This window comes from Lepidothrix coronata, unplaced genomic scaffold (genome assembly GCF_001604755.1).
Source record: "Lepidothrix coronata isolate B3197 unplaced genomic scaffold, Lepidothrix_coronata-1.0 Scaffold51, whole genome shotgun sequence".
Lineage (NCBI taxonomy): Eukaryota > Metazoa > Chordata > Aves > Passeriformes > Pipridae > Lepidothrix > Lepidothrix coronata.
In genome coordinates, this window is record NW_016690231.1 from 349,669 (window position 1) to 377,615 (window position 27,947).

Below are 27,947 nucleotides of genomic sequence, written 5' to 3' on the forward strand. Positions count from 1 at the left end.
CCGAGGGGTGCAGAATGAATCCCTGACTGAGCAGGGAACACACAGCCCCGAGGGGTGCAGAATGAATCCCTGACTGAGCAGGGAACACACAGCCCCGAGGGGTGCAGAATGAATCCCTGACTGAGCAGGGAACACACAACCCCGAGGGGTGCAGAATGAATCCCTGACTGAGCAGGGAACACACAGCCCCGAGGCCCAGCAGAGGTGCCGGTGGAGCGGCCGCGCGTACTTGGATGTGCGTCCCTGGATCACAGCCAGGGGCCCAGAGCACAGCAGGGCTTCCTGGGAGGGCACGCTGGTCCTGAAGTCTGCACACTGTGCTAGGGAGTCCTGCTTGTCAGAAACCAGGTTCCTGCAAAACAGCAAACAAACACAGAGTGAGTCTGAGGAGAGCAAACAGTGATGCCAGAGGAGTCAGCTCTGTTCTGCCCCACAGCCTGACTTGGACTTTCATAGACAGTCAAAAAATATCACTGCAGTGCTCAGGAATTCCAGAGACCCTGACTATTCCCACTCTATGTCCAATGTCTGCTTCTGCCGTGTCCCTCCCACCCCTAAAATTTAATCCATTACATGTATAATGCAATTTAGCATTACTTTTGAAGGAAATGAACTTTCTACTTGTTGTTGTACAATCTAATAAAAAGCCAGGTCCCAGAACAAGGCCTGGAGTGAATACAGGTAATGACCTTCTCCTGAAGAACTTGGTTTTACCCCATGTCAGGTCTCCCCACCCACCAGACACGTGTTGACAATCTTTCCTACACATTACAGCTACTCCTTCCCGTGGAGGGAGCTGACACTGCAGCTGCCATTCCCACACCTAACCAAGGATATCATCTTCCCTGGCTTGAGATGCCAGGGGAAAGAGTGGCTCACACCAATGCTAAGTTTAGACCTTCAGACAGCACAGAGGGAAAATGGTACAAATATTTAAAATACCCTTTGCTGCTTTATCATGTTTAAATTTGTATGATGACTAAAAGGATTGCTCTTTCATATATTTCCCAAGCTGTGGTACAATCTAAGAAATAACAGAATTATGCCTGAGAGCCTGTCTTCTGCTCCTTACTCAGTTAATGTAAAGAACAAAAAAGGTGTTTTTCTTTTCCAGAGGATTCACATCAAGTAGTTGAATAACAATTATTCTAAGGAGGAGTTAAAACAATAAGCCCTTTAATAAGCATGCTCATTACACTAATTACAACAATTATATTAAGACTGCAACATGTTTTTTTTCCTCTCAGAAAAACAACAAAGAACCTGTTTTGGAAAGACACTGCAAATAATTTAACCATGGAAATTTTTCATAGGAATTTATGGCTTTCCACGGGGAAGGTCTGTCCGACTCCCAACAAGACACAGGCTCTGGTGTAGCCTTTGCTTGTGTTTAGGATGCCAGTAATGACACTTCCGTGGGAATTCCCTGAGTATAACAATTTCTTCCCTACTCCCCTACTTGACTTAGTATCTTCATTAAACCTTTACATCTCAGAGACAAAGAGCTCTCTTCAAAACTTGACTGGTCATCAGACACACAAACGTATTAAGGAGTGATGGGGAGTGACAAGTCAGGTACTTGCACAGTCAGAACTGGAGAGAAGGGGTGTTACTTTCCCTGGAAACTGAGCAAAATTATTTTAACATGCCAAAACAAAGCTCTGAAAATTGTTTTGACAATTTTTCTGGAACTGCAGTCTTTTACCTAAAGGAAGGGTATTCTAAGGCTAGATTATCTCTAATAATTGCCAAGTTCTTGACAGATTCAACTGATGTACATCAGCAAAAGTATATATAGGTGTATGTTCATAAATAAAAGGAGATGCACCATGTAGGAGAGTGATACAGTAAGCTGCATTTTAACTTTTTCATTTTAAAAATTTATTTTAAACACAAAAAAGCATAAGGACATAATAGAGCAATGCCTAGACAGACAACAGTGAACCAAAGCCAAACAAAGCCTGGTATGGGATCCTGCTCAGACTAACCTTCAAAATCTGAAGTGAAACAGCAAGTCAGAATACACATCAGTTCCTCTAAGCTGCAAAAGCAGGAAATAATATTTGACTTACCATGTAGAAAGAGAAGGATTGAAACAATATGCCTTTCCATCAGACATGCTCATTACAGGTATTCCATGCTGAGTCAGCAAGATCTGAGAGACAGTTGCATCACTTCCTACAAGTCAAATCAGAGCCAAGTGTTTCTTTTGGAGTCTTGCCTAACACTCACAACAGCAAAAACCAGCATCCACTGTTAAGTATCAGCCATAGCAACCAACAGAAAAAGGTTCAGTGTTGTTCCCAAGCACTGACAGGAAGGTCAAGACAAGCTGCTGCTGATAAACACCAGTCTCACTGCAGTAGCACTAACATCAATTTTGCAAAATACACTATTGGTCTTGGTGCTGCAATTTATACAGAACAGAAACATCCTCCTTATCTAGAGAAAATCTTCAGCAATTCTGCCAAGTCTTCAGTCACCCAGGAAGCCTTTAGCTTTCTTTTTGCCATTAAGTTAAAACTCTAAACCTCAGCACACTTAGCAGAGCGTGCTCTCTAAGAGCACAGTGTAAGTGGGATTGCTGGAGTCTCTGTTCCCAGCACATTCCAGGCCCAGGGCTTGTGTGTGTAACCTCTCATGGAGACATCTGCCAAGGGCTAATACAGCTGCTTCTTTAGGTAGTTTGATCAGTACTGTATGGATTACAGCTAAAACAGGAGCCAATATGCTCTGAGACACTGCTTTTTTGAGAACTTATGTTGGTGGTGATAGAAACTGAAGGTTTTTAAGTAACAAATCAGAAGATAATCAGTTGCTGTTCATCATTAACACAATAAACAGGCAACTTACACAGAGAAATTGCTATAATAGCAGTTTACATTAAGTATTTATTTTGTGATCGTCACAACACTCAATTTCTACATTCCGAAGTAAGACAGAATATAAGCTTCAGAATGTTTGCTATTTGGTGATATTTCTACAGGATATCAACACTGCCAATAACTTCCCTTTATTACACAGTAATGAAGGGAAATTATTTATTTAGGCTTTTCAGGTTTCATAAAATTTCAGCATATTCATAAATGGCACTACATAGGACAGGTGGGCTCAAAGGTCAGTAATTAAGTGACCTCTTTTATTACCTGAAAATATTGTTTGCAAAGACTCATCTCTAACAATGGCTGTCTGCTTGTGGACATCCCTGAAAGACACAAAAGGACAAGTCTGCAGTTTACAAACAACTGAAAACTCCAAAATCATTTAACAAATACACTTCTTCACTACTGATGACAAAGTGGAGGGTTTTGGGACTTTGAGGCTTTTGTTGTTTTGATGTTTTCCTCATTGCTTCGACACAATTATTTTGGCAAACCCAGACCCTTACAGCAAGACAGAATTCAATAGCAGAGAACAACTTCTATGGGTCTTTATCAGGAAACCTCATTAGAGCTAAGCAAACACTGAGCATACAAATAATTCCTTTAGGAGCTCTGACTTCCATGAGACATTAGATGGAATTCAACAACTGGAAATGAGTTCCTGCTGGTTTTATCCTGGCCTCTTGAAGATGGCTGGAGTACTTCTAACTCTGAAACTCATGCACGTTATTGGTTAAGTGTGATGGAAAATGCAAATATCCACATTTCTCCTTTTCCCCCCCAATCCATTCCATTGCATGACAAGTCTGGCCTAAGGAGGTTGTTTAAACCAGTAACTTCAAGCTGATCTAAATGCCCCTGATTTTACTTCTAGAATCACATTCAGTATTACAGACCCAGAACAGAGAAGAAAAGGATTCAAGTCCGGCCCTGTCAACTCTTGATATTCTATCCAAAGTGGACTTGTGTTCAGACCTGCTGTAGTTTCAGCCTCATTTTCAGCAGTGATGCACTGACACAACCGAACCTAAGCCTATAAAATACACATCCACACCTACAGCTCTGAAATGAGCTGGGCCATGCACTCACCACACAGAGAGCGTAGCAGCAGTGGTGAGGGCCATGATGCAGGAGCCTGTGCAGTGCAGGGTGGAGATGGGGGTGTTCAGGATGATGGGAGGGAGAAGGCGACGACCACAAGCTGAAAACACCGACAGCGTTCGTTTCTCACAGGCCACAGTTACAATCTCACTGGAAAAAAACCAAAGAAATATCAAAAAGAAATGTTTACTTATTGTCAAATGCAATTAGCATAAAACCAGACTGAATTCTTAAGCTATCACACAACTTGGGTTAATTCCCCAAAAAGTAACTATTACAGCTTTGAAGAAAGTCCTGGCTACCAAAAGGTAAGATCATGAACTAGTCAGATTATCTATATCTGTGCATTCCCTGCCTCCTTCATTTGATTGTAACTATGAGGAGATGGGCAAGAGAAAGTTTGCAGGCAAAGATAACATCTTTTATTAGACCAAGGGGCATAGCTGGAATTAGCAGTAAAGCTTTTGGGTATACACAAGGTCTTCAGGCCTGTACTTGTATTTAGCTTTAAAATCTGCTGCTTCTTTTTCAGACCTGGAAATGGCTCAGGCTTTAGAAATATACTTTCAATTTAAACTCTCAGGTTATAACTAAGCAAAATCGAGGAAAATACAGAGGAAAAAATAGCAAAGAAATTCAGAAAAATATTTCCACATCACAAAATATCCTTTAGCACTTGAAAAATCTGTCACTTATCATGATTTAGTCAAATTTAATGAAGAAATTTAAAGAAGAAATGTAAGTATAGAGGCAAATTGTTTTAAGTGGCTAATGAGAATTTATGATGTTTTAAGACTGCATAGAGCTAATACCTGAAGCAAAACTGGTCTTGAGACTAAGAACAGTGCACGCTTTTATCTACAAATATTTATTATGAAAAACTGTGTGAAAATTACAGAGTGGGTGTGTGTATATGTGTGATAAAACCAGCAAATAGCAGTAGTCAACACAGAAACGTCAGAATCCCTACAAAAAACTCCAGAGGATAAGAGCTTAAGAGCTTGAATGAATTAAATCAAGGTAGCTGGAAGAGAAATAGGACATCTTGAGCCAAGCACAAAGGATCACAAAAATCCCTAACAGAAGGGACCCAGTTCATCAACTTTTCTAAATAAGTAGATAAAGGCTTTAAAGCCTCTACTTATTTGTAAATACGTGGGTTTAGGTGTACTTAACTTTCTGTAAATGTAATTTTGTACCCTTAAAAATGTTTTCTAGCCTTCAGGACCCTCTTCCTCCAAGCCAGACTCTTACCAGCTGCCGGCTGCGGCGAGGATCCGACTGGTGAGGACGGTCTCCCACTCCTTCCCTTCTCGGTTACACTTCAACCTGCTCAGCTTGGAACCTCCCACTGTGGTCATTTCATTCTCCACTTCAAGGTACATTGATGGATCTGAACTTATCTGAAATACAAAGAATTAAATAATAATTTCTGGAAGAGATAAAACCCTACTCAAAAAACCACCAACTACTATTAGACCCAAGACAGTGCAGTCTTAAAGAACAGATTCAAGTATTGCTTTCTCTGTTTAATAGGGCTTCAAAATACACTGTGGCATTCCAAAAGAAGCAGACATCTGAAAATCAGTCTTGGCTAAAAACAAATAATTCCTTTGCATTTGAAGCACAAGCCTTAGGAAAGGTTCTGTCTGTGCTTCCTAATTATGGGCACCAGATCAAGTCTGTATGTGACCATGTGGAACCAGACTACCACAACCTAAACACACAGAAAAATTCTTTCATAAATACCCAAAGCAATACCATCTGCAAGTCTCTTCAGACGTAGAGCAGCTCCAGAGAAATGCTTGCTCTTATTCTTCAGTGGTGCACCACCAACACCAGCAATAACAGTGTAGCAGCTACTTCTGCCACAGACCCTCTCTTCACCACTCACTGGGACAACCAGGAGGAAGGACTGATGAACCAGAAGAATTCATTCCTCTTTCAAGTGTAGCTAGTTCAGAAGTGTCCTATTTTTAGCTGATTTGCCATTAACTTCACTCATAAAGACATGTTCTCAGAAGCTGAAGTATCCCACCACCTTGCTTGCTTGAACAAATACACATTCAGAAGTTAACCTGGCAAAGGGTCTGAATAATCTCAGAATATTTTAAAAAAGCAGGATTTTTGTTTGTTTGTTTGTTTTTAAGGTATTAAGTCTTTTTCCTTACAGTCCACTTACTTGTAAAGTAAACGATTTCTGTGGGATTGGGGTTGGCAGTTTAAGTGCTAATGCTGGTGCAGAGATGCAAGCAGCATCCTTCTCAGAGGCCAGTGCAGCTGAGGACTGGGAAAAAATGGCAGAAGTAGTTAAATTTTTCTGTTAAAAAAAGTTAAACCCAAAGCTATTATACCATATAGATTGATTTGAAAGGGATTTTTTTTAAATTCCAAATAATGCCAATTGGAAATATTAGTGTTTTTCCAATTAGCTGTACAAATACAAGTTTTTTAAAATAGTTTCTAAGAATTAAAAAAAAAATCAAAATAAACTTGAAGTGGTCCTTTTTTTTTTTTTTTACCCCTTCCCCCCCGGTTTCAGTTGCAACTAATTAATAGAAATTCTGGTACCTTATATGGAAAATATAAGGGATGGCTAAAAATTCTGAGGGACTGATACTACTTGAGTTTCCCCTCAGTTGAGGGAACAAGTCAACTCGTGACTGACTTGTGAAAGCCACAGTGAATCTTATTTCTTTCACCTGAACAGTTAAAGTTACTGGTACAAGTCTGGAGTCTTTCCTAGGCCTTCCTTTTTTCTTCTTTTCTACTGTTTCCCCCTCAAGTTCCAGTTTCCGTTTGGGGACACTGAGTGGTTTAACAGCTGGAATCTTCTCTTCACTGTCACTGCTGCTCTCCAGAATATCCTTAGGCTTATTGTCTTTAATTAAATTCTGATCCTTCAGTCTGTAAAAGAAAAATTTCATGTTTTATAAGAGCTGATTCCAAAAGCTGCCACATATCATGTGCACAGCATTCCTGTAGATAAGAAGACACATTCTTAGCCCTGTTTGAGTGTATTTCAAAATGCACAAAGGCAAGAGGAAGAAGCTGAAGAGGTTTGGCAAATCCTCTCTAGGAGTACAATGTGCAATTCATGCATAAGCTGATCAGACATATTCTCCCCTTTAAAAAAAACTAATCAAACCAGCAGTTAGCTACAGGGGAAAGCTGGAAAGAGCAACCTTATTTTAGCATTCAGTTCCAATTACAATCAGATCTCTTTCCCTGAGCTGATACAAATAATTCAGCACTCCAAGATGCAAGAGTAGTTCATCTTTTCCCCTTCAATAGACATTACAGTTTCTACTTACTCATGTAGAACTTCCTTTGTCATTCTGTTGTCTATCCCCAAAACTTGTCCTATTCAGCTCTCACTGCTGTAAAATTTATTTCTGCAAACCATAAAAATGACCCCTCCCACCAGCCCAGGTTGCTCCAAGCCCCGTCCAACCTGGCCTTGGACACTTCCAGGGATCCAGGGGCAGCCACAGCTTCTCTGGGCAACCTGTGCCAGGGCCTCAGCACCCTCACAGGGAAGAATTTGTTCCTATTATCTAATCTAAACCTGCCCTCCTTCAGTTTGAAGCCATTTTCCCTTGTCCTACCACTACCTGCCCCCGTGAAAAGTCCTTCTCCAGCTCTTTTGCAGCCCCTTTAGGCATTGGAAGGCTGCAAGAAGGTTGCCTCAGAGCCTTCTCTTCTCTAGGCTTACAGCCCCAACTTTCTCAGCCTGTCTCCACTGCAGAGGTGCTCAAGCCCTCTCACCATTTTCGTGGCCTGCTCTGGACTTGCTCCAACAGGCCCATGTCCTTATATAACGAAATACAATATAATATAAATAAATACTAAGTACAAATCCCTGTGAACTCTCTTGTTAGCCATTATATCCTAAAATAGGTCATTTATTCATACTCTCCCCATTCCCTCCAGTAGCTGCTTATTAACTGACACCCTTTTGCCAGTTATTCCTTAACTGCTTGGCTTCACAGAAATACTTTGCATAATCCAAACCTTTTTCCTCTGGCTTCTGAATTATGCCAAACAATAAACTTTTATCCATACTTTACTGACACATCAGGAGCAATTATGAGAGTCATTTAATGCATCTTTCTTCTGCATCACATGGTTAAACCCTTTGACATAAAAATATTGATGTATAAAATATGTTTTATTGATAATAAGCTGGGGAACTAGACACTTCTTTCTCCAGATTGCTATTTTTTCTCTCACGTGTTTTGGTGAAGCAGGAACACTTATGCCATAGCACACTATGGCACAAAAACAAAGGCTTGTCTTTTTTTTTTAAGTCATGTGGATCCAGAGCCAAAACTCCTTAAAATCAAAAAGTCTTCTCCACATGCCTTCAAGGCACAAAACTGAAATACAACTGCAGCTTTAATGATGCTAGGCTGTCTGCTGACAAGGATGGTAATTTATCTTGAAGGAAGTCTCTGCTGTGCAGAGATGCAGGCTGGCTATTTTGGGCTGGTTTTGTCTTCCAAGGAGCACAGCTGCACACAGCCACACAGGGAGGCACGTGCACACACAGCCTCTTCCAACGAGGGCTTGAACTTGGAACATTTTGAAGAATCTGCTTGATACCAAAATGCCAGGGACAAATGTACAAAGGGATAATGCCAGCAGAGAATTTCCCTATTTGCAGCTGTCCCCTTCCCTTCAGTAGTGGAAGAGACCCAAGGCAATTTCTGCAGCCCCAGCACCACGACATCCACACCCCAGAGAATCAGCATTTCAACTCTCTGCATTAGCACCTTCCCCCTCCCCAGGCTGTGTCTTACCTGTCCACAACAGTTTGGTTTGTGTTTGTTACCACAGCAGTCCCTGAGGTGGCTTTGGAGCGTTCTGTGAATCTGGAATCAAATGCTTTCATGGGTTCAATCTTGGATGGAGTTGTCAACACAGAGGATGCAGGAGGAGCAGTTGAGGCAGAGGTAGCATTTACACTGTCAATAAAAGAGACAGGAAAAGAAGGATTAAAATGAATTTTGTATTGGTAACCTGCACTGCTCACAACAATTAGCTAGCATTCATTACACTGGCTAGAAACCATGTTGAAAACCTTTCACTTAAGTACATCATGAATTAGGATATGCTTTTGCCACCCCTTCACATGTCACTATCTTGAATGCTTTCCCTACTCTCAAAAACTGCCTATGATGCACCTCAGAGCTTCATGTGGCCACATGTCTAGATTAAAAGATCCTAATTAATTCATTTTGTATTTTTAACTCAGGAATGAAACTTTCAGGAACAATACTTTCAGCTGCTATTTATGTACCCAAAGGGAAAGGATCACTATTTTAAATAATCACTGGGGTTCCTGCTTTTACCCCTCGTTCAGGTTAGAAAATCATTTCCATTACAATATTATATTCCACTGTTTATCAATCAAACAATTTGGGCTGAAACAATTCATGCCATGTTTAGACTTCTGTTATTGAAGAATCAAAACTGATTATTAGGCCTTTCCAAGCACAACTCTAAAGCAAAGGAATGTGTTTTCCCCACACTAAAGCATTCCAGGGATCTGTTATTTGAATAGCTGTTTACTTTAGAGATTTTTCAATTCATTCAGAGAATGAATTCAGGGAATTAATTGAAGAAAGAATGGCTCTAAAATAACTGATGTTTGTACTAAAAAGCTGCTACAAGTACAGTTTTCAAAGAAAAGGAGACTAGTTTCATCTGTCAATCATTTCTTATAGTCTACATGCTCATTTTTTAATCTGGGGCCAATTTCAACTGATGTGATGTGATGGATAAGCAGAGATTCCAACACCACTTGTGCTGTTACAAAGACTGTAAAAACACACTGAGGAGAAGAAACCAAGTCAGTTCTGCCACTGAGAGAACAGCAAGTAAAATTAGTGGTTCCATTATTCATTTGAAAGACACATTGGCCAATAAGCTCAAGTGCACTGGCGAGTCAGCGACACTCTGCTCTGATGGGGTTGTTGGACAGGAAAGAAGGATCACCATGTTCAAAGAGAGGACACAGGACAGAATTTGATGTAAAACAGGCTTCATGACTTCCAGTACTGGAAAGCCTTCTATTATTTACTAATAGCAAGCCCACAATCCATAAGCAGGTCAGTTTGTTAGAGCCTCAGCAATCAACTGCACCCCTCATTGCACTGGAGTTCACTGCCAGAACTGTGCACATGGATTTGCTCATTCCTGATTTACCACTATTTAAAGGAACCAATACTAATAAAATCTTGATGTTTTCAGGAAGGTTTGATTCTCAGAGTTTTGCAGTCAGGAAACTGCTTTAATAATTTCTTGGTTACAGAACCATAAACAGAAATTTAAAACTAAACAGACTCATGTAAGTGAAAAACAAAAGTGCAAATACCGACCCATCTTTATTGGCTGCATCATCTGTTGGTTTTATACTGGCTGCTGTTGGCTCCACAGAAGGCTTTGAAGTATTAAGGGAATTTGCTGCGTTAGAATCAAGTGACATGAGCTGCTGGTTACTTTGAGAAGACATCATTGAGCCAGACAGAGTTCCAGAGATTGGGATGCTATTGAAAAATGCTGTAGAAAAATCCCTAAGCAAAAAGACAAACCAAATATATTACTCAAAAACACGTAAAAGATAATTGAAAAATAGTAATTTTAACTAAACTATTTATTCCATTCTTCCTTTTTCCACATGTGGATACTCATACACAACCTAAATAAACCACCAACATGTAACTTTCCATAGTTGTTTCTCATATCCAAAGGATATTAAAGCCAGTACTAATACAGATATGAATCTACAATACATAATGGCAGATAAGGAGAATTAGCCTGAGCTATTAGAAGTGAGATCTTATGGCTAAGAGAAGACAGGCCAAAGCTGTCTTTCATAAGGACACACACTTATTTCCAACACATGCTTTATGATGCTGTAAGTCAGAATTCAGAGTTTGCACAAGGAAACAACGACAACAAAAAGATTAAAAAAGATCCCAAAGGATTTTAAAGATGACTTCCAAACATACCCAGTGTCCAGCTGAGCAATGCACAGAGGTGTGATCCTTCTCCGACCGTCTGCAGTTCGGGTTTCAACTTGTTTTTTTAAGAGATTCTGTTGGAAAGTACATTTCATCATCATTTCTGATAAATAGGAAATGTTTTTTTACTTTTTTTTCAAACAAACAAGTAGAGTAGAAGAAAGATGTGCCTCAATTAAAAATCTGCTAACAAAGACTGTTTCCCATATCATCTTTGAACCATGCCATTATTGCATAGTCAATCTACATTTTTATTAATACAAGTGTATTTCAATACCATAACTTTTTTTTGACCACTAATAGGTGTTAAGTAGAAGCTCATTTAGTACCAAGTACAACAGAATTCTGATTGTGATTACTGCTTTCAGCCTGTACAATAATACACACTATTTTACTTTGAACACACACCTTTCCAATCTTCAATCTATCCATCTGTAGAAAAGGCATTTCTGAAGAATGTAATCTGCTCTCCACAGTTAGAGAGTCAAGTCCAGAACATTCTCATCTGTGTGTATTGAGTCCTTCATTAGAAGTCATGTTTTATGTTTAGGAGAGCATTAAATAAAGTTTTCAACCTCTATCACTGAGAAACTGAATTACAGTTCTACAGCTTCCCTGTTATGAGCTACTTTTGGGTTCCTTCCTGCACACCAAGAATTTTGTATCTGCTGCAGAAACATCCACAAGCCTTTTTCCACATATTCTTATTTCTACTTAAAAGCACTGTAACTTTTCACCAAGCGCCAGTAACCGACCCAGTGACTCGGGCACCTGGACCCTTCCCAGGCTGGAAGGACACAGAAACTGGTTCTGTCATAAGCAGTTTGGTGTTTACCAGCTTAGCACTTGGCACTACCCAAGAGCACCTACCTTCCTGATGTCCTCCAAACTCTCCCCATTAACCATGCTTGCCACTTTGGGAGCTGCTGCATTCCCAGATCCTTCCCGGATCGACGCGTTCTTCTGATCCACCTGCTGCTGCTGCCTCTGCTGATACTTGAGCATCTCTGGATTCTCAATAATGGTGGTAGACAACTGAGCTTCAGTCATGATAGCCAGGCTTTTACCATAGGTGGACTGGTGAATGTTGCTCTGTGGGCGTTAAAGATGTGAGTGACTGCAACTGCTACCGTGGCATCACTGATTGTAACACAATGGAATCACAAAACCTAATGGAATCCATCAAATGCAATTGCCTTCTGTATCATTTACACACTAGATTTTTTTCTTTCTTTGTGTTTTCAACTAACACTAAGTCAATATGTAAAATAATTGGAACTCAAAGCTCTAGTTGCTAATAGCAATGAGAGGAAAAACAGCCAACAGTAATCAGTTTAAAAAGACTTGCATACATGCAAGTCAAAGAGTAATTTTAAAGTGTTTTGAAGCACCCACTCCTCGTTTCCTTGGCCAAATAATTACTTCAAATGTATAATGATGTGTAAGCAAGTGGATGTTTTCCAAATACTCTTTCCAGAACAGAAACTAATATGACGCATTCATTTCTTGACTACTCTCTTTTAATGATTTATAAAGTAGACAAGAACACATTTTCTATAATATGGAAACCAGTCACCATATACTTCTATAAGTAGTCCTATATTTTCATTGAATCAATATATCCCTTAAATATGATCACAGGTTGTCTGAGTGCTTACTGTACCTTTTCCTCCTCACTAAGTGGATCCCCAAGTTCATCCTGGGAAAAATCCAGAAATGCCACAGATCCATCCATGGAACACACCAGGATACCGAGTCCATTAAGGGTCCTGAAGGAAATAAAGGTCCAACTTTGTTTTCAATCTCTTTCATTGATGCAAAGGAGCAATGTGATAAAGTGCCCAATAAAAATCTTAGCGTAAGATTTATTATCACAGCAACGCCCGATGGAACCAAACAAGTGGGACAGTGAGGAGATGGGATGAAGGGCAGCAGGAGTCTGTGTGCCAACAGTCCTTGGCAGACTGCACACGGGAAGGTGGCATTGGAACAGTACACCCACCCATGGCATGATCAGCACCATGAAAACCTTCATGAAGGGGTAACTCAGAGCAGTGTTCACAATGAACAACGGGAGAAAATTATGAACGCTCCAAAAGATGTACAAAATCTTTGTGCTAATGCCAGAGGGTGAAGAAAGGGGCTCTCAGCAGATAAGCAATCCATACACATCTTTAAGGCCCTATAAACTGCTGTTTGAGGCCCATGGAAGATGAAGGTTCATCACGCATGGGAAACAAGTAACAGATAGTCCATTCCTATAAGAACTCTCTGATCCAAATAAACAAGAAAGGAAGGAGAAGAAACGAGATTCTTAAGAGAGAAGCCCTAAATGTTGGGTAAATGCCTTCTCTCTAGCAGCATTCTCTCAAGCTACAGCAATCAAAAGAAAGCAAGCTGAACATCTGAGCAGTCCAACAATCTCTGTATTAGGCAAGAACATGTCTGATTTTGTTATTGTTCATTATTTGTGATTTTAAGCAAACTGCACATGTCCTTGTATGTGGGAATGTATTGTAACCCTCTTCTGGAGGTCTCAAAAGGTTTTCTTAGCGACAAGAGAGAGGAGAAACTACACATTCTAGTCTTAATAGAATTATACTCTTGCATATATAACATATTATTGCACATTGGAAAAAGTATTAGATGAATTTTGACTGCTCGCCCAGACACTTCCAGTTACAGAGCTCACAGAGACAGCAACACAGTGGCTTACAGATCAATTGTTACAGAGAAGGAAGAGGAAAGGAAAGCTGGCACAACTCTCACATCCTATCCAAGTTACTCCAGCAAGGCTCAAAAATGTATTACGTGCACCATGGCTATAGGCATTTAAAAATATCTACTTCTGTGGTGGCTGGTGCCCTGATAGCATCACATCCACAGCAGTCAGCCTCAGAACCATGAACTAGGGAAACCAACAGTACTCCAAGTTAGAAAATGGTAACATCTTGTTCAGAGCTTTCTGCTTGCTTAGCAGACAAAATTGCTGAGCTCTTATTGACCTCTGGAACCAAACAATTGTTCTGTGAAAACATAATCATTTCAAGATATTATGATGATGGATCCAAGTCTAAAACTCTGAAAGAGAAATGACAGATATAACAATATAATAGTATCAGATTTCTCTGAATTTACTCAGTCTGTTTTGAGAATGGAGCATGTTTCTGGGAACATTTTAGCCATCCGTTTCAGTTTGTAAACAGGATATAAAATATCAAGCTTCCTGATGATCCTTTGTCTCTCAAAGATGCCACAAAACCATTTCCTCAGAAATTGCAAAATGTTAACCAGCTATGACTCCCAATGACTTCATGCCATGAAAAATGTGCAAACTGCAGATGGAGAAATAAAAAACACTACAGGAAAACAAAACTATTCAAAGCTATTGTAGTACAGCAATAGCAGCACTCCTCATGAAATATTCCACTTGCTGGCTCTCTAGCCTTAATCTGCTAATGAAAGAAAAATGTTTTGGTTTTGAAAACTTTATTGTGGTTCACTGAGCTTCATGGCAAAATCCACAGAGCACACAGAGAGCAGGAAGTTATACTGTGAGCTTTGACATTCACAGCATAAACCCACCTGGATGGTTACAACTATTAGGGCAGATTTTCAGAAGTCAGGAAGCAATAGAATTAAGATGGCCTATGGAATCAGCTGGGTGGCTATTATGAAAAAAAAATTAGGCATTTTCTTGTACATAACCCTTAACTCTCTAAATCACCTGCTGTATAGGTGCAGAGTGTTTTTTAAATACCCTTTACTGAGTGGTCTCATGGGCTTTTTTCCCCTTATTATTCAAGTCTTGAAGCGAATGAAGAACTATTAACTTCTGCATTTTTATGACTAGGCCTTAGGAAGAAAGCAGGAGAGGAGAGAGTACCACTCACTGCAGAAAGAAGAAAATAAGGCTTGGGACAGTAGACTGCTGGGAAAGTGGATTGTCCAACCAGCTTCTCACAGATGTAATGCACATAAAACTCACCAAGTCCACCACGTCATGTTACAAAATAGACATTCTGTGAAAAAATATCAGTGAATCATAACAAGTAGGAACTCATTCCACAAGTAGTTTACTGTGTCATTACTAAATACATTACTTTTTATTCAGTTTTATTCAGTTTTAATGTTATATAATGTCCAGTGACCACATGCTAATTGCTAATGTTACTACCAAAGATGTTGCAGCAGAACCAAAACCTTCAGGAACCAATTACTTGTGTTCCAATCACAAGCTGTACTGTTTTAAGGAATTTCCAGATAATTCTGGAAAACACCTAAAGTTGATGACAATACTTTGGTTTCTGTAACAAACAGCAGAAATGAACTTACCAGGAAATGTCCATGATTGACTTGTCAAACAGCTCATGTATGACAACTAAAGGTCGTTTCAGACATGTGAGCTTAAAAAAAACAAAAAACAACACTCGTAAATGTAGAAGCTCTACACTACCACAGATATTACCTCATTACACTCTCCCAGAGCCCAACAATATCCACAAACAAGATGTGGCCTGGAGACATGCCCTGCATGCCTGGTGGGGCAGCTGAAGAACCAACTCACCCATTCCCCTGCTGGGACAGAAAAGCTCTGGAGAGGAATAGCTGACATTCAACTCTCCTTTCTGAAACACAGACTGAATTTCTAAATCACCTTTGCCTTTCCATCACAGCCACAGAACACCCTCCACCACTCAAAAAGCAATTCCATGGATGTGAAAGAGCTTCTATTCTAAGCTGCTCTGAGATAAGGGGGTTGCAAACTGCCAGCACAAGAGGAAGACACAAAACAGATCAGGTTTCCATGTCCTCACTCACTCTACTTGTCTAAGAAAGTGAAGCCTATAAAGAGCAAAGGGAATTTGACTCACAACTATCTTTAAGAGGATCCCTCTGCACTTATGAATCAGCTTAGTAATAAAGAACTGAATATGAAAATTCCCAATAACCTGTTCTAAATCAGACATTCTAAGCTCTTTAATGTTAAACCAATGGACTTAACATCCATAGTGTATAGTACAACTGAAATGAAGCCAGAGCAGTCGATGTGGCTGAGAAGTTTTATGCTCATGGGTTCACAGTGTAGCTGTCACCTTCAGTACTTATCTGTGCTTCCATAGGTCTGTGCTCTATACATACCTAGTAAGCTCTTCAGGCCTATAACTTTGCACCTCTGTAATCCCTAATATAACCTCAACAGCCATTCTAAATGAAATCTTTATAGTATAAATAGACAGTAAAATATACCAAGTGATACTCTGATATGGGTATGCACTGGTAGCACTGCCAGAAACAGATTTAGTGTTATGCATCCAGCGATTGATGGATAAATATCACACTGGAATCTATAAATAGTAGATTGGAGTTAGCAATTGGTGTGTTCTGGCACATGTTCTCATCACAAAGCTTTACAAATCAGTTAAATTTATTCCCTGTATTTTGCAGTTGCCAAACAACCCGCCTTGCATTTATAAATGTGAGAACAGCTACTCTCCTCTTAGCCAGAATAACAATTTTAGTGTAGATTTTAAAGTAAAACCCAAACTAGATGTCAAAAGTATACTTAAAAACCTCATTCACTTTCACATTCCTTTCCTTTGCAAAGACAGAAGACAAGTAAAAGACACAGGAAGGAAATAGGGCTGAATCTATTAACTGTGGTAACACATTATGTCCCTTAACAGTTCCTCCCCCTTACCAGGGCACGTACTCTGCCACTGGTTCCTAACTGCTCTTGGCTTTAGAGAAATTAATGAATAGCAATCCACTTCCTTCCCCTCCAGCTAAACCTGCAACAACAGAAACAAAACCCCTGAAATGCGCCCAAATATAAGACCTAATGCTGTACACGTAACCTTTGTGCTACACCCCAAGTTATCCAAGTGACCACATCAGTTCAAAGGAGCAAAGGAAACACTTACCCAGACAGAAAGAGATCGGTCTTTACTACCAACAGCACAGCAGCAGTAGGGACAACTTGACTTGGTGGAGCTCCCATTCTTTTGTTTCTTTTTGAAGATTTTTGGATTGAATTTCTAAACAAATGAGATGTCCAAATTTTATTACAGTAATTACATTTTAGCAGAAGATCTGCTTTAAAGGCTAATTTTCCACTTAAAAGTGAAAAAGAAACATTTCATAGGAACAAAGTCCTGAACCAGACACTATAAGAGCACTGAGAAAAGCTGCAGGGGCTCTCTTAAGGGGCTTTCTGAATGCCTTAACAGGAATGGCAAATAATATTAATTTTACTAGGGATCTAGTAAACCTACATCACTTTAACCAAGTCACTGAAGAGCTCACAAAGCCCGTGTTGGGCATTCCTGACATGCTCCTGTACTGCCCCTTGTCTTGTTCGTCTCCACCTGGTTCCCTTTATCACACCAGCAAGCTGATTGCTACCAACATGTAAAGTTGACATTTTTTAACCACCACCATGCATTTGGTTTACTAATCTTGATGCCTGTCTTCACCTCTTGGCCCATTTATACATAAAATTATCAAAAAGTGCATAACAGAAGTTTTACTTCAGGGGTAAATGACTCTCACTCACCACTACTGTAACTGCCTTCCGATGCCCTACAAAATCCATGTTGGTTTTCCATCCATCCCTCTCAATGATCTGAGCAGTGGGTCCAGAATTATTCATGGCATGAGCAGAAACAAGATAGTGACCATCAGGCGACCAGCTAAGACGCAACACATGAGTTGTCCCTCCACACTGACAAAAAAAAACATACCAGAGCTTTAAAAGTGTTTGGCAAACAAACCATAATAGTTAATACAAACTATTTAAATTTTACATCTAGGGAATATGATTACAAAGTAAGTTTTTTGTGAACATTAATGATCTTACACACAATTCTTAGCACTTGGCCATGTTTACCTAGGTGATGAAGTGTAACTTAAGAAGCCCTATCAAAAGGGGGGAAAAGGAACCCAGAGAACTTTTTTAAAGGAAACAAAAATGTTCCATCTTTTTGGGTACTGTTCCCTCCATAATTATAACAGTCCCAGTTAACGACAGGGCTGCAGCACAGCAACTGCTAATGATGAGACTTCAGCTCACCACAGCAGCTCACACGTGAATTTAGGCAGTCACAGTCTACTACAAAGAGTAACTGTACCAATCACAATACCATAAGATCACTGCACAACACTCCACTTATTAAGCACCAGATTCTGTCCCCAGGTATTTGCTCTCTTGATCAAAGTCATCACATAACAGCCCTGTGATGCCAGACCAAAGATCCCTCCTAAGTGCTTCTCTCATTTCTGACAGTGGCCAACAGAAGATGCTTAGGGAAGAAGGTAAGTGCTGCAACCAGGGTGCCAATACTTCCTTGGAACAACCACTACATTTCCAGAAATTTACTGAATTGTTTACATAACCCACGTGAACCTTTGGCATTCCCAATATCCAATGGCAATGTGAGTCTCCAGTCAATCACATTTTGTGTGAGAAAGTAGCTCTTTTTTCCCCCCTTTTGAACCTGCCACCTGAGAACTTCATTTCATTCAGCACTGCTAAATTAATTCATGTGTCAGCAGAACCAGAGTTGTTCTAGTTATCTCTCACTCTCAAGGAATTCCCTTTGAACAGTCCCACACTCTGAGGTACCTCATCGAAGGGCTTTGTGATGCTGGTTTCCAGCTGCCAGTCCATGGTCCTCCACACCTTCAGGCTGCGATCGTCGGCCTGCGAGGCAATGTACTTCCCCACAGGGTCCCAGGTCAGCCCCTTCACCAGGCCAGAGTGCCCCTTCAGAGTGGCCAGAATTTCTGTGCAGGCAACAATTGAGAACAGGGAGTAGTTACTGAAATCTCCTTTAGGACAGACTGTTGAGAAGATTTTCTTTACTGTACAAACAACCAAACTGGAACCTGTGCTCAAGCTAACACTGATATAAAAAAGTGGTAAAGAGAACTCTGTCCAGAATAAGGGGTACAAAACCCTTTGTAAAAAATAGGTCAGAGCAGAAAGACCAACAAAGCCCAGGCACTTCAGAATAGAACTCTGAAGCTCTAGAAAAGCAGCACTTTAACTGGAATTTCAGTTAAACATTCACCCTTTCCTCCACACCCAAAGATTATCACAACAAATTCAGCTTTGTGCAGCAAATGTGAACTAAGTCAAAGTTTTGACTCAACAGACACACAAGCCTGGCAGACCTGGTAACCTATTTTCAGTCACTCTCATGCTTATCAGACTGTGGGAGGAGAGGTTGAGAGGGTACACAGTCAGCTTCAAAGTGTAAAAACTCTGGTATCAGTATTGGAAGCCAGCTTCAAATAAATGGCATGTAAATAAAACACACGTAATTATGACTGTCATGTAAAATGAGCAGCACAGCCTGAATGCAGCTGTTGTCTCCAGCAGGGTGGAACCCAGTGCTCATTGCCATCCAAACCTGGACAGAGGACTGACCTGCCAGGTTGCAAGTGTGTCATCTCAAAATGCCAGCCACTACCCCAGAGAGATGTTCAGAGTCAGTGAAACACACCCAAGGAGGGAAGAGTTTGTCACAGCCCTGCACACACTTGCCCATCTGACACGGAGGAGTTCTCACCTGGAAATTTGACAGCATTCCAGATGACAACAGTGTTGTCAACACTACAGGATGCCAGCCAGGCATCATGGGGAGACCACGCTACATCCATCACATCTGTTTGGAAAAAAATAACTTCCATTAGGAAAGAGGTTGATGGTAATCAGAAAACCCAAAAATCTTTTAAAGAAGAACTGGCATGGCAAGATTTTGCTCTCACTGAGAAATTATTCTCATTTCACCAGAGCAGAAGGTAGGACAGGACATAGCAAGAGTTGTTGGGCTCTCCAGCTTACAATGTTCAATGGGGGATCAAAAAACATCCAAGGCAGAGAATGCAATGTTCAGTGATTGTAGGAAGTACTAATGCCTGTACAAAGAACTCTGTCCTGTTTTGGATAAAAAAGTAACAGAAGCTATTGCAATGCACTCACTTCATTCCAACATGCATGGTCACCTCGATTCTAATCAAAGCTCATGTCAGCAGGTGCAAAACGCATCTGAAATTACTTGTTTATTCATCTTTTGCACTGCTCTTCAGTTATTTTTTTTTTAAATAAACATTAACATTCTTTGGTTTACAAAATCTTCATCCTTTGCTAACCAGATCATTCACTGGCAGCGTGAACATTTATTTAAATAAAAATACAGTTTATCTTCCTTTATTCAAATTCATTTTTAAGCTAGAAAATAGCAAAAAGTAAGTTTCTTAATAGCTAATTCTGTTATGTAGTTGCCAGAAGTTACTTGTATGAAAATCGCATTTGATTAAAAATTGTATTTTTTTTTTAGATTTTTATTGTTGCTCTTAAAAGGAATTTCTGACTTGCCACCAAATATAAATGTTTTGAACAAAACACTGTGACACTGAAAAACTATTTTCTTCCAAATACATTCAAATCACGTTCATTCAGCACCTTCTAACTTACCCCCTGAATGGCTTCTGAGGATCGAAACACACCTCCACTGCTCCACATTAGTAAGTTTGCTACTAGAACCAAACACAGTGCTAGGTCCAATGTACCTAATTAAAATAGAAACAATTAGCAACAGAACCACCTCAAGTTCTTCTTTATAAAAAAATCAGCTGCACAGTGCACTTCTATTAGTCAGTTATTCCTACAATCAAAATGGAAGGGAAAAACCCGTGTTTTTTTAGAGCAAGTAATTCCAGTTATTAAAAAATTAGCTTCAATAAAATGTACAATTTCTATTTAGGGTGACTCTTCAGATCTCACCAGGAAGCTTTGTTCAAGAACAGAAGAAAATGTGTCAGCTCCTCCAGAGGAGAGAGACCCCCAGGCAGACACAGACCAGCACCAGGGATGTGGTGTCACAGGGTTTGGCTCCTCGTGCACCAAGAGAAGCTCTGAGCTTCCAAAAGGCCAGCACTGAGGAAACACTAAGGTGTGACAGAGAAAGCCACTTGAACTGCAGTATAAAAGTGAGAGGAAAGGAAGGTGCTTACGCCGCTCGTTTCCACACCATAATGAGCTTGTCGTCTCCCCCCGAGGCCAGGTACACGCCGTTGTTGGACCAGCGCACGCAGTTCACACAGGCTGCCAGGGGACAAGGAAGTTTGGGAGGTGAAATATGGGAATAAGTGGTTCTGGAGCGGGGACAAGGATCACAACAAGCAAAACTTGACAGGAGACATTTAGGATTTAAGTGTGCTTTTTCCACTCAAAGCAGTTACTCTGTCTGCTTCAGATAAATGAATTGGTATTTATCTTCCAGTAGCAGTTGAGGAACTTCTCACTTAAAAAACCCTATTCCTTATCTAAAAAAGCTTCACCAAAAGTAGCTCAAAGGAAGAAACATTAATATTCATCTAATGAAGGAAACTGCTCCTGGTAAATGAGGTGGGATTAAGAGGGCAAAGAAGGAAAGGTATATCTTGAATAAAGAAGGGACAACTTGTCAGGTACCCACACTAATTCTAAATGTAATGTGCAATAAATCCAGAATAATTTAGAACTATAACCAATATACTTCATATGAGGTTTATTTTACACTTATTTCTTCTCTTCCCCTTTCCTTTAGAACTCCCCATTTTCTCAGGATGTGCATTATCAAATACTTTGTGGCCACAGCTGAAAAAAGCTTATAGGGAGGAGATTTCCAAAGGTATCTATATTTCTCTGCATATTTCCCCACATATTAACATTTTCTACTGAATATCTTCAGAAGTATATAGTCAAAGTATGAGACCACTCTGCTGTATTTTATTGATTCTTCATCACTGGACAGAGCACAGTTTTTACAATTACATATGTAGAATCATAGAATCATAGAATCGATTGGGTTGGAAAAGACCTCCGAGATCATCGAGTCCAACCCTTGGTCCAAATCTAGTCCATTTACTAGATCATGGCACTCAGTGCCACGTCCAATCTGCGTTTAAAAATCTCCAGGGATGGTGAATCAACCACCTCTCTGGGCAGCCCATTCCAATGCCTGATGCTTAAGCTTTGGCAAATTACCACTGGTCAGTAAAAAAAGATAAAAATAATAGCAAAAAAAAATATTTGTTACCTAAGTGATTGTCCATCTGACAAAGCATCTTGGGAATATTTTCATTCTTTTCATCTTCCTCTTTCAGGACAGGAGCCATATTCCAGATCACAACTTTGCCAGAATCCTGACCTGTAAGAAACCAAAAAGCCCCCCCTTTCAAATACATGCAAAAAAGCTTTTCAAATTAATCTCAGTCCCAGAACAGATGCTAAAATATAGGCATTACTGCAGTGTGAATTTTGGAAACACTTGAATACAGATGCCATTTTGATACAATTACACCAAGTCACAAGTGCTTTATTTTTCTTAAAGCTATTAAAAATAAATTTATACAGTTCAAAAATCATACTGTACATAACTGATATCAACTACAGGGACAACTACTTATAATAAAATTGTATTTTAAAAGAGAAAAGATATATTAAAATACTAAATTGCAATTATTGTAGCCAACATAAAATTATTCACTGTTGTGAACCAAGTAATATTTCTGCATGTATTTCTTAAGCTATTCCATTTATATAATTGGATTTTTCTGTCCCAATAGCTCTACTATTTAGCAACTCAAAAAGCCCAACTGCACATTCAGTTCCTCTTCAAATAAAAAAGAAATTTGGCCATGACTCAATTATTGCAGCTACTATCTCACTGATGCCCAGGAGGATGAGCACATCAGGACATGGAACCCTGCCTTCTGCAGGAACAACAGCACTTTTCGATACATTTTAATGACTTACATAATCATCTGTTTCTTAGAGATAAAAGTGATGTCTTTTCAAAAGGGTCAAACTGATTGAAGTGTGGTGAAGGCACACAATTATTATTACTAGAGCCCAAAGTTCCACGTTTTATCAGCACACAGACATACCTTGTCCTCCTGTTGCAAACTTGGTCCCATCTGGGTGAATGTCCACTGAAAATATTGGCTTTCCTGGAATTAGAGAACAAGCAGCAACACACTGAGTTGTTTTACAGCCAAGAGAACTGTAATGCCAGAGCCACCATAACTCTTCTGGTTGGCAACTTCCTTTTCTAAAAGCTGCAGTTGCAGGAATGACAGGAGCTGGGAGCAGCCTAGCACAAAGGGCAGCCCAGGAAAAGCCTCTCTGGAAGTTGCCATTCCACAGCAAACCAGGGATAACCCAGGACACTTAATCCAAATGCCAAATAGCTCAAAGCAAAACAACACCAGAGTGCCAAGCAGGCAAAACTGTATTTGAGTAAGGAATTTCTTCCAGGTTTCTACAGTTCATTAGCTGATGACCTGAAGCAAGTTGTGTTCTGGTTTCTGTTTTTGCTTTTCTAAAATCCTCCCCATCTCAGGCATCTGCTGGTCACACAATTACCCATCTCAAATTTAAGTTCTGTTGTTATGAAACTCTTCTACCCAAAGATCAGCTTTCATTTTATGGCTTCCATATAGACAGAGCACCCTCAATATTACTCTTAAACCCTCCAGTTCTCCATATGCTACATCTTTCAAAAGAAACCTAACAATTTTATTAAAATGTAAACTGTGTAACAAGTAACTAACACAGTGGGGGAACAGCTTTGGAAACCAGACAACCTTCAGCCTATTCTGCTCCGACCACTGGCTCTCACCCCCCCACTGCACGTTCACAGTTCCTTTAACCTTTGCAGGAGGAGAAGGAAGAGCAGCAAACTGCCTGCCTTTCAGTGATGCTCAAAGAGCCACCACTGAGGATTATTTGAAAGAACACATGTGTGATTTCCACATTCAAATAATTTTTGGCAGCAGTCCCAACCCTTTCCAACTGGAATGCCTCTGCAAAGCAAGCTCACACACGTGCCAGGATAAAATAAGGCAATTTATCAAAGAGCCAAAAGAACCAGCATGCAGGTACCAAGATCACTCGATACACTTCCCATATGTGCCAACTCCTGCACCGTATCTTCATGAGATGGTAAGAATAGATGATAAAACCTGGAGAATCTATCCAGCAGTGAGTTTTATGTCCAACTGTAGCATCTGAATTCCTTGACACTAAACTGCTAATAAACCCCTCATCCAAATACCCACTGTTTCTTCCTATTTGAGGGATACACATTTTGTTTCATGTCAACTTTTATATTATGTTGACTTGTTTTAAGGTTTGTTTTATTTGGATTTGTATTGCAACTCTGACATGTGATTTCCCTTAAAATTTTTACAGGCAGCCAAGCAAGGACCTTAAGTACAGAAAGAGGGCACTCAACTTACATTCCTTCCAAGTGCTTTAGACCTCACAAAACATGAGCTGAGACTGGGCTGTGACTTTTCTTCAGCCTGTTGTGCCCGATTCTCTCCCTTACTGTATTAACTAGAATGCAACATGGAGGGCCAAGCTGAATATTTAGAGAAGCACAGGCAAGAAACAAACATTTATTTTGCCCTCCCTAAAATGTGGAAGTTCCCTTAAATTAAATCAGTGCATCATTTGAAACAGTTGAACCCACTGACACTTACAGAAACAGGCCTCTCCTTAGAACTCACGAGTGGAAGGGGTGACCTTTTCAATCTGCATCAACAGCCTTGGGCAAGAAGACTTCATATACTCTGAAATTTGCCATGGGATGTGTAGAGGAGAGTAGGAAGCCAGTTATCAAAGACCTTTTTACTCTACTAACCAGGTTTGTTTTGCTTATGTATCATTTACACCAAGAGAAAGCTTGCCCAGCAAATCAGAAAGAACAGTAACATCTAACATTATTATCCAGGCAAAGCAGATACGCTACACATTCCAAAACACTGTCATTGCACTCACTGCTTTGCAAACGTTACTGACGTGATATAATTTTCCTTTCCTTTACTACGTGTTTAAAACTCTCACAGCCTTTCCAATTTCTGCTTTATCTTCAGAGCACAACTCTACAGGAGCAGTAACATCACCCCTTCCCTCCTCCTGGGCAAAAATTTTTCACAGATTCACAAATGGGGTTGAAGAAATTTAGCATATTATTTTGCTTATAAAGCCAGAGGTAACTTAGCTACAAATTCACCATAAAAGCTTAAAATTAGCCACACCAGGGAAAATGTCACCAAGCCCAGTACTGTGTGTTCAGAAACCAGCACTAGATACATCCCTAGGGATCTGTACAATGGTAACAACACAATGCTTCTTCCTAGGATAATCTTCCAATTCCAAAGAATTTCCAACTCAGACTTCTTGAATCAGAGGCCCTCAACAGAGTTTTTTTCTGTAAATTCAATCAGCCATTTCTCAGACCCATAATTACCATCAAGTCTCTACACAAAGAGATCCAGTGCTCACCCATGGATTCTGTGAAGAACCTCCTACTCCCTGTATCTGCACCAGCTCTTACTTCAATACCCTTAATTCTTGTACAGGAGGACAGTGGCTGAAAATCCCTTGATATTCATCCCTTTCCTGCCACTCCCAACTCATCACGCCCCCAGCTCAGCTCCCAAAGAGTCCCCCGCCCTTGCCCAAAGAGTCCTGCTCCACTCAACCATTCCTTGGACAAGAGTTGTCTCACACTCCTGACAGCCCTGGTCACCTGAGACACTTGCAGTCTCCTCTCTTTTATGCCATGGATTGAACTGGCATTGAAGACCACGTGTTCAAACACAAACCATCCATATATTTACACAGCAGGATAACACTTTATTTTTTGGGTTTTTTTCTAGCATTAAATTTGGGGTTCAATCAAATGAGCACTGAGCAGATATTTTCATAAATTATTATAATCCCAAAAAGTCAGACCTCAGTGGAAGTTGTCAGGTCACAGGGCATTATTTTCTATGTGAAGTTTAAAAAGGGTATGGACTTTGCACCCAGGAAAAGCAGGGGTAATAAATGAAGCCCTCAACAACAAATAAAGCTTCCTACGTGGCTCAACTGTGATCCAGGGAGGGATCTTATTCCACAGGGAACTGATCCCACACAGTGATCTATCCAGTACACCCGGGCTTTCCCACAGAATTTGCCAATAAGCTTAAGGCACAGGGACCTGGGAACACAAGGCCCATCAAACTCATCTCCTGTAAGAACCATGTAAATGTTGTTTCCATCTGATGGATAAATCTTAATAAACAGGACTGGTTTCACACACTTCCATCTCACCAGCAATGTCCAGATGTATCCAGTGGCTGTCCTATATAAGGATATGCTTTTTTCTCCCTAGAACATTAGTATATAAATCAAGTTCCAGAATCCTAGGATTTTGTACAGATAAAAGTCTTCCATTTTCCATGTACAGGAAAACTGTCAAACTACACCCTGTTCTTACCAGGCAGCCTGCATTAATCAACACCCCAGCAGCAGCTGCAGAATGCCATGGCACACACTGGCACACAGGAACACTCACAAGTCAACCTGGACAAAATACTAATTACAGGTCAGTCTGGATTTTATTATAACACAAACTGAACCTGGCAAGAGCAACCCAAAGAGTGAAGCAACTACTTATGGATTATTCAGATTTGAAAAAGAGAATCACCAGTAAAGTTACCTGCTTATGAATGCATATCAACTCTTTCACCACTGAGAAGGAACTTATTTTTTTAATAAGTCTGCTCTCTGCACTTTTATGTCTATTCCTTAAAATACAAAATAAGTTAAATAATTATTAGACTGTTTTCCTAAGTAAACCAAGACTTATATTTGTTTTCAGTTTTATCAATCTAGAGATGTCAAATTATTAAAAAACCACCACAGGTGAAGTAACTGCAAGACAGAAATTCAGCAAGACAAAGTCATTGCCAGTGTGCTCTTTCCTCCAGGGTACCATTATCAAGGGAATGCCATTGACTGTACTGGACAACTGTCACAGGTTGAAGCTGGAACACTTGTTCCATACTACTTGTGGTTTATAAATTGAGCACAGATACTGGGTTTTTCCTCACTTCCTTCATTATCTCAAAATAATAGAGAAGGAGCCACAATATGAGAGCAACCACTTCCTTCCCAAGGCCCATGTCTCCATCAGATTACGTTGTCAGATCCTGTGGAAAGAAGCCAAAAGGTACAAGGCCCCTGTTTCCAAGTGACCAAAGCGTTCCCATGCTTCTAACTGGAGATGTGTTGAATTTCCCAACAGTGATGATGCATCAAAACAAAATGCAAGTGGTACTTAAGCAGCAACACTAAAATCTAACATGGTGTGTTTTAAGACATTTTGACCTCTTGCAATAATATCTAAAAGAAATTAAGCTTAAATTATTGAAGCTCCCAGCAGCACATTGCATGAGGAAGCAAACCAGGTTCATTAAAACCAGAACACCTTATGATAGAGCAGATGTCCTGTGGGCTTATTTGTTTAAAGACACCAAATATACATTACATACTTAAAGAAATACCAATAATGAAACAAGCTTGGAACAAAAAGTTCCAAGTAAGATAATTAAAACCCAAGAAAAGGTCCTATCTTTTTTAAAAATACACCAGCAGAAAGAATAAAAGCCATTTTGAATATTGCATCATTTTTGTTTGTAATCAATGAAATATAAGCACAATTTTAATGAACTTCTACCACAAAATTAATGAGTTTCTATTCAATTTGCTTTCAGCCCATCTAATGCAACATCCAACGTGACTCACAAATCAATTCAAATATTTACATTCCACCATTACAGCTTGGAGAGATAAACTCTGTGCCTATATTTAAACAAGAGCAGGCTCCAGTTTCTACAAGTTGTTATACATGAACAACACCTTAGGGCTTGCAAGGGTTTCTTGGAATGGCAAGGGACCTCCTTTCCCTCAGGGAGCAGTGTTTGCCTGCATGAGCCATCTTTAGGCACCTGGGCTCTCAAAACCCCCTGTGCTGAATATGTCCAGACAACAGGATTCCTCTTCAGAGAGGTACTGAATGGAACACTAGGAGGGGGAAGCAAATCACACCAG

At 40.0% G+C, this 27,947-nt stretch overlaps 1 protein-coding gene across 1 annotated transcript in view; it reads right to left on the bottom strand.

Annotated features, from left to right (window-relative positions):
- Window positions 1–27,947, bottom strand: part of LOC108497686 (protein HIRA) — a 38,956-nt gene that overhangs the window by 4,284 nt on the left and 6,725 nt on the right. The window contains exons 2-22 of the mRNA XM_017815562.1: window positions 22,949–23,011; window positions 22,099–22,209; window positions 21,032–21,122; window positions 20,493–20,587; window positions 19,585–19,680; window positions 18,636–18,796; window positions 17,568–17,735; window positions 16,936–17,049; window positions 15,347–15,417; window positions 12,675–12,780; window positions 11,882–12,103; window positions 11,000–11,085; window positions 10,367–10,561; window positions 8,786–8,950; window positions 6,686–6,890; window positions 6,166–6,270; window positions 5,238–5,386; window positions 3,972–4,133; window positions 3,147–3,205; window positions 2,073–2,178; window positions 230–352 (exon numbers count right to left, since the gene is read on the bottom strand). Of these exons, the coding sequence (XP_017671051.1) occupies window positions 230–352; window positions 2,073–2,178; window positions 3,147–3,205; window positions 3,972–4,133; window positions 5,238–5,386; window positions 6,166–6,270; window positions 6,686–6,890; window positions 8,786–8,950; window positions 10,367–10,561; window positions 11,000–11,085; window positions 11,882–12,103; window positions 12,675–12,780; window positions 15,347–15,417; window positions 16,936–17,049; window positions 17,568–17,735; window positions 18,636–18,796; window positions 19,585–19,680; window positions 20,493–20,587; window positions 21,032–21,122; window positions 22,099–22,209; window positions 22,949–23,011 (2,653 nt within the window). The remainder of the gene's footprint in view (window positions 1–229; window positions 353–2,072; window positions 2,179–3,146; window positions 3,206–3,971; window positions 4,134–5,237; window positions 5,387–6,165; window positions 6,271–6,685; window positions 6,891–8,785; window positions 8,951–10,366; window positions 10,562–10,999; window positions 11,086–11,881; window positions 12,104–12,674; window positions 12,781–15,346; window positions 15,418–16,935; window positions 17,050–17,567; window positions 17,736–18,635; window positions 18,797–19,584; window positions 19,681–20,492; window positions 20,588–21,031; window positions 21,123–22,098; window positions 22,210–22,948; window positions 23,012–27,947) is intronic.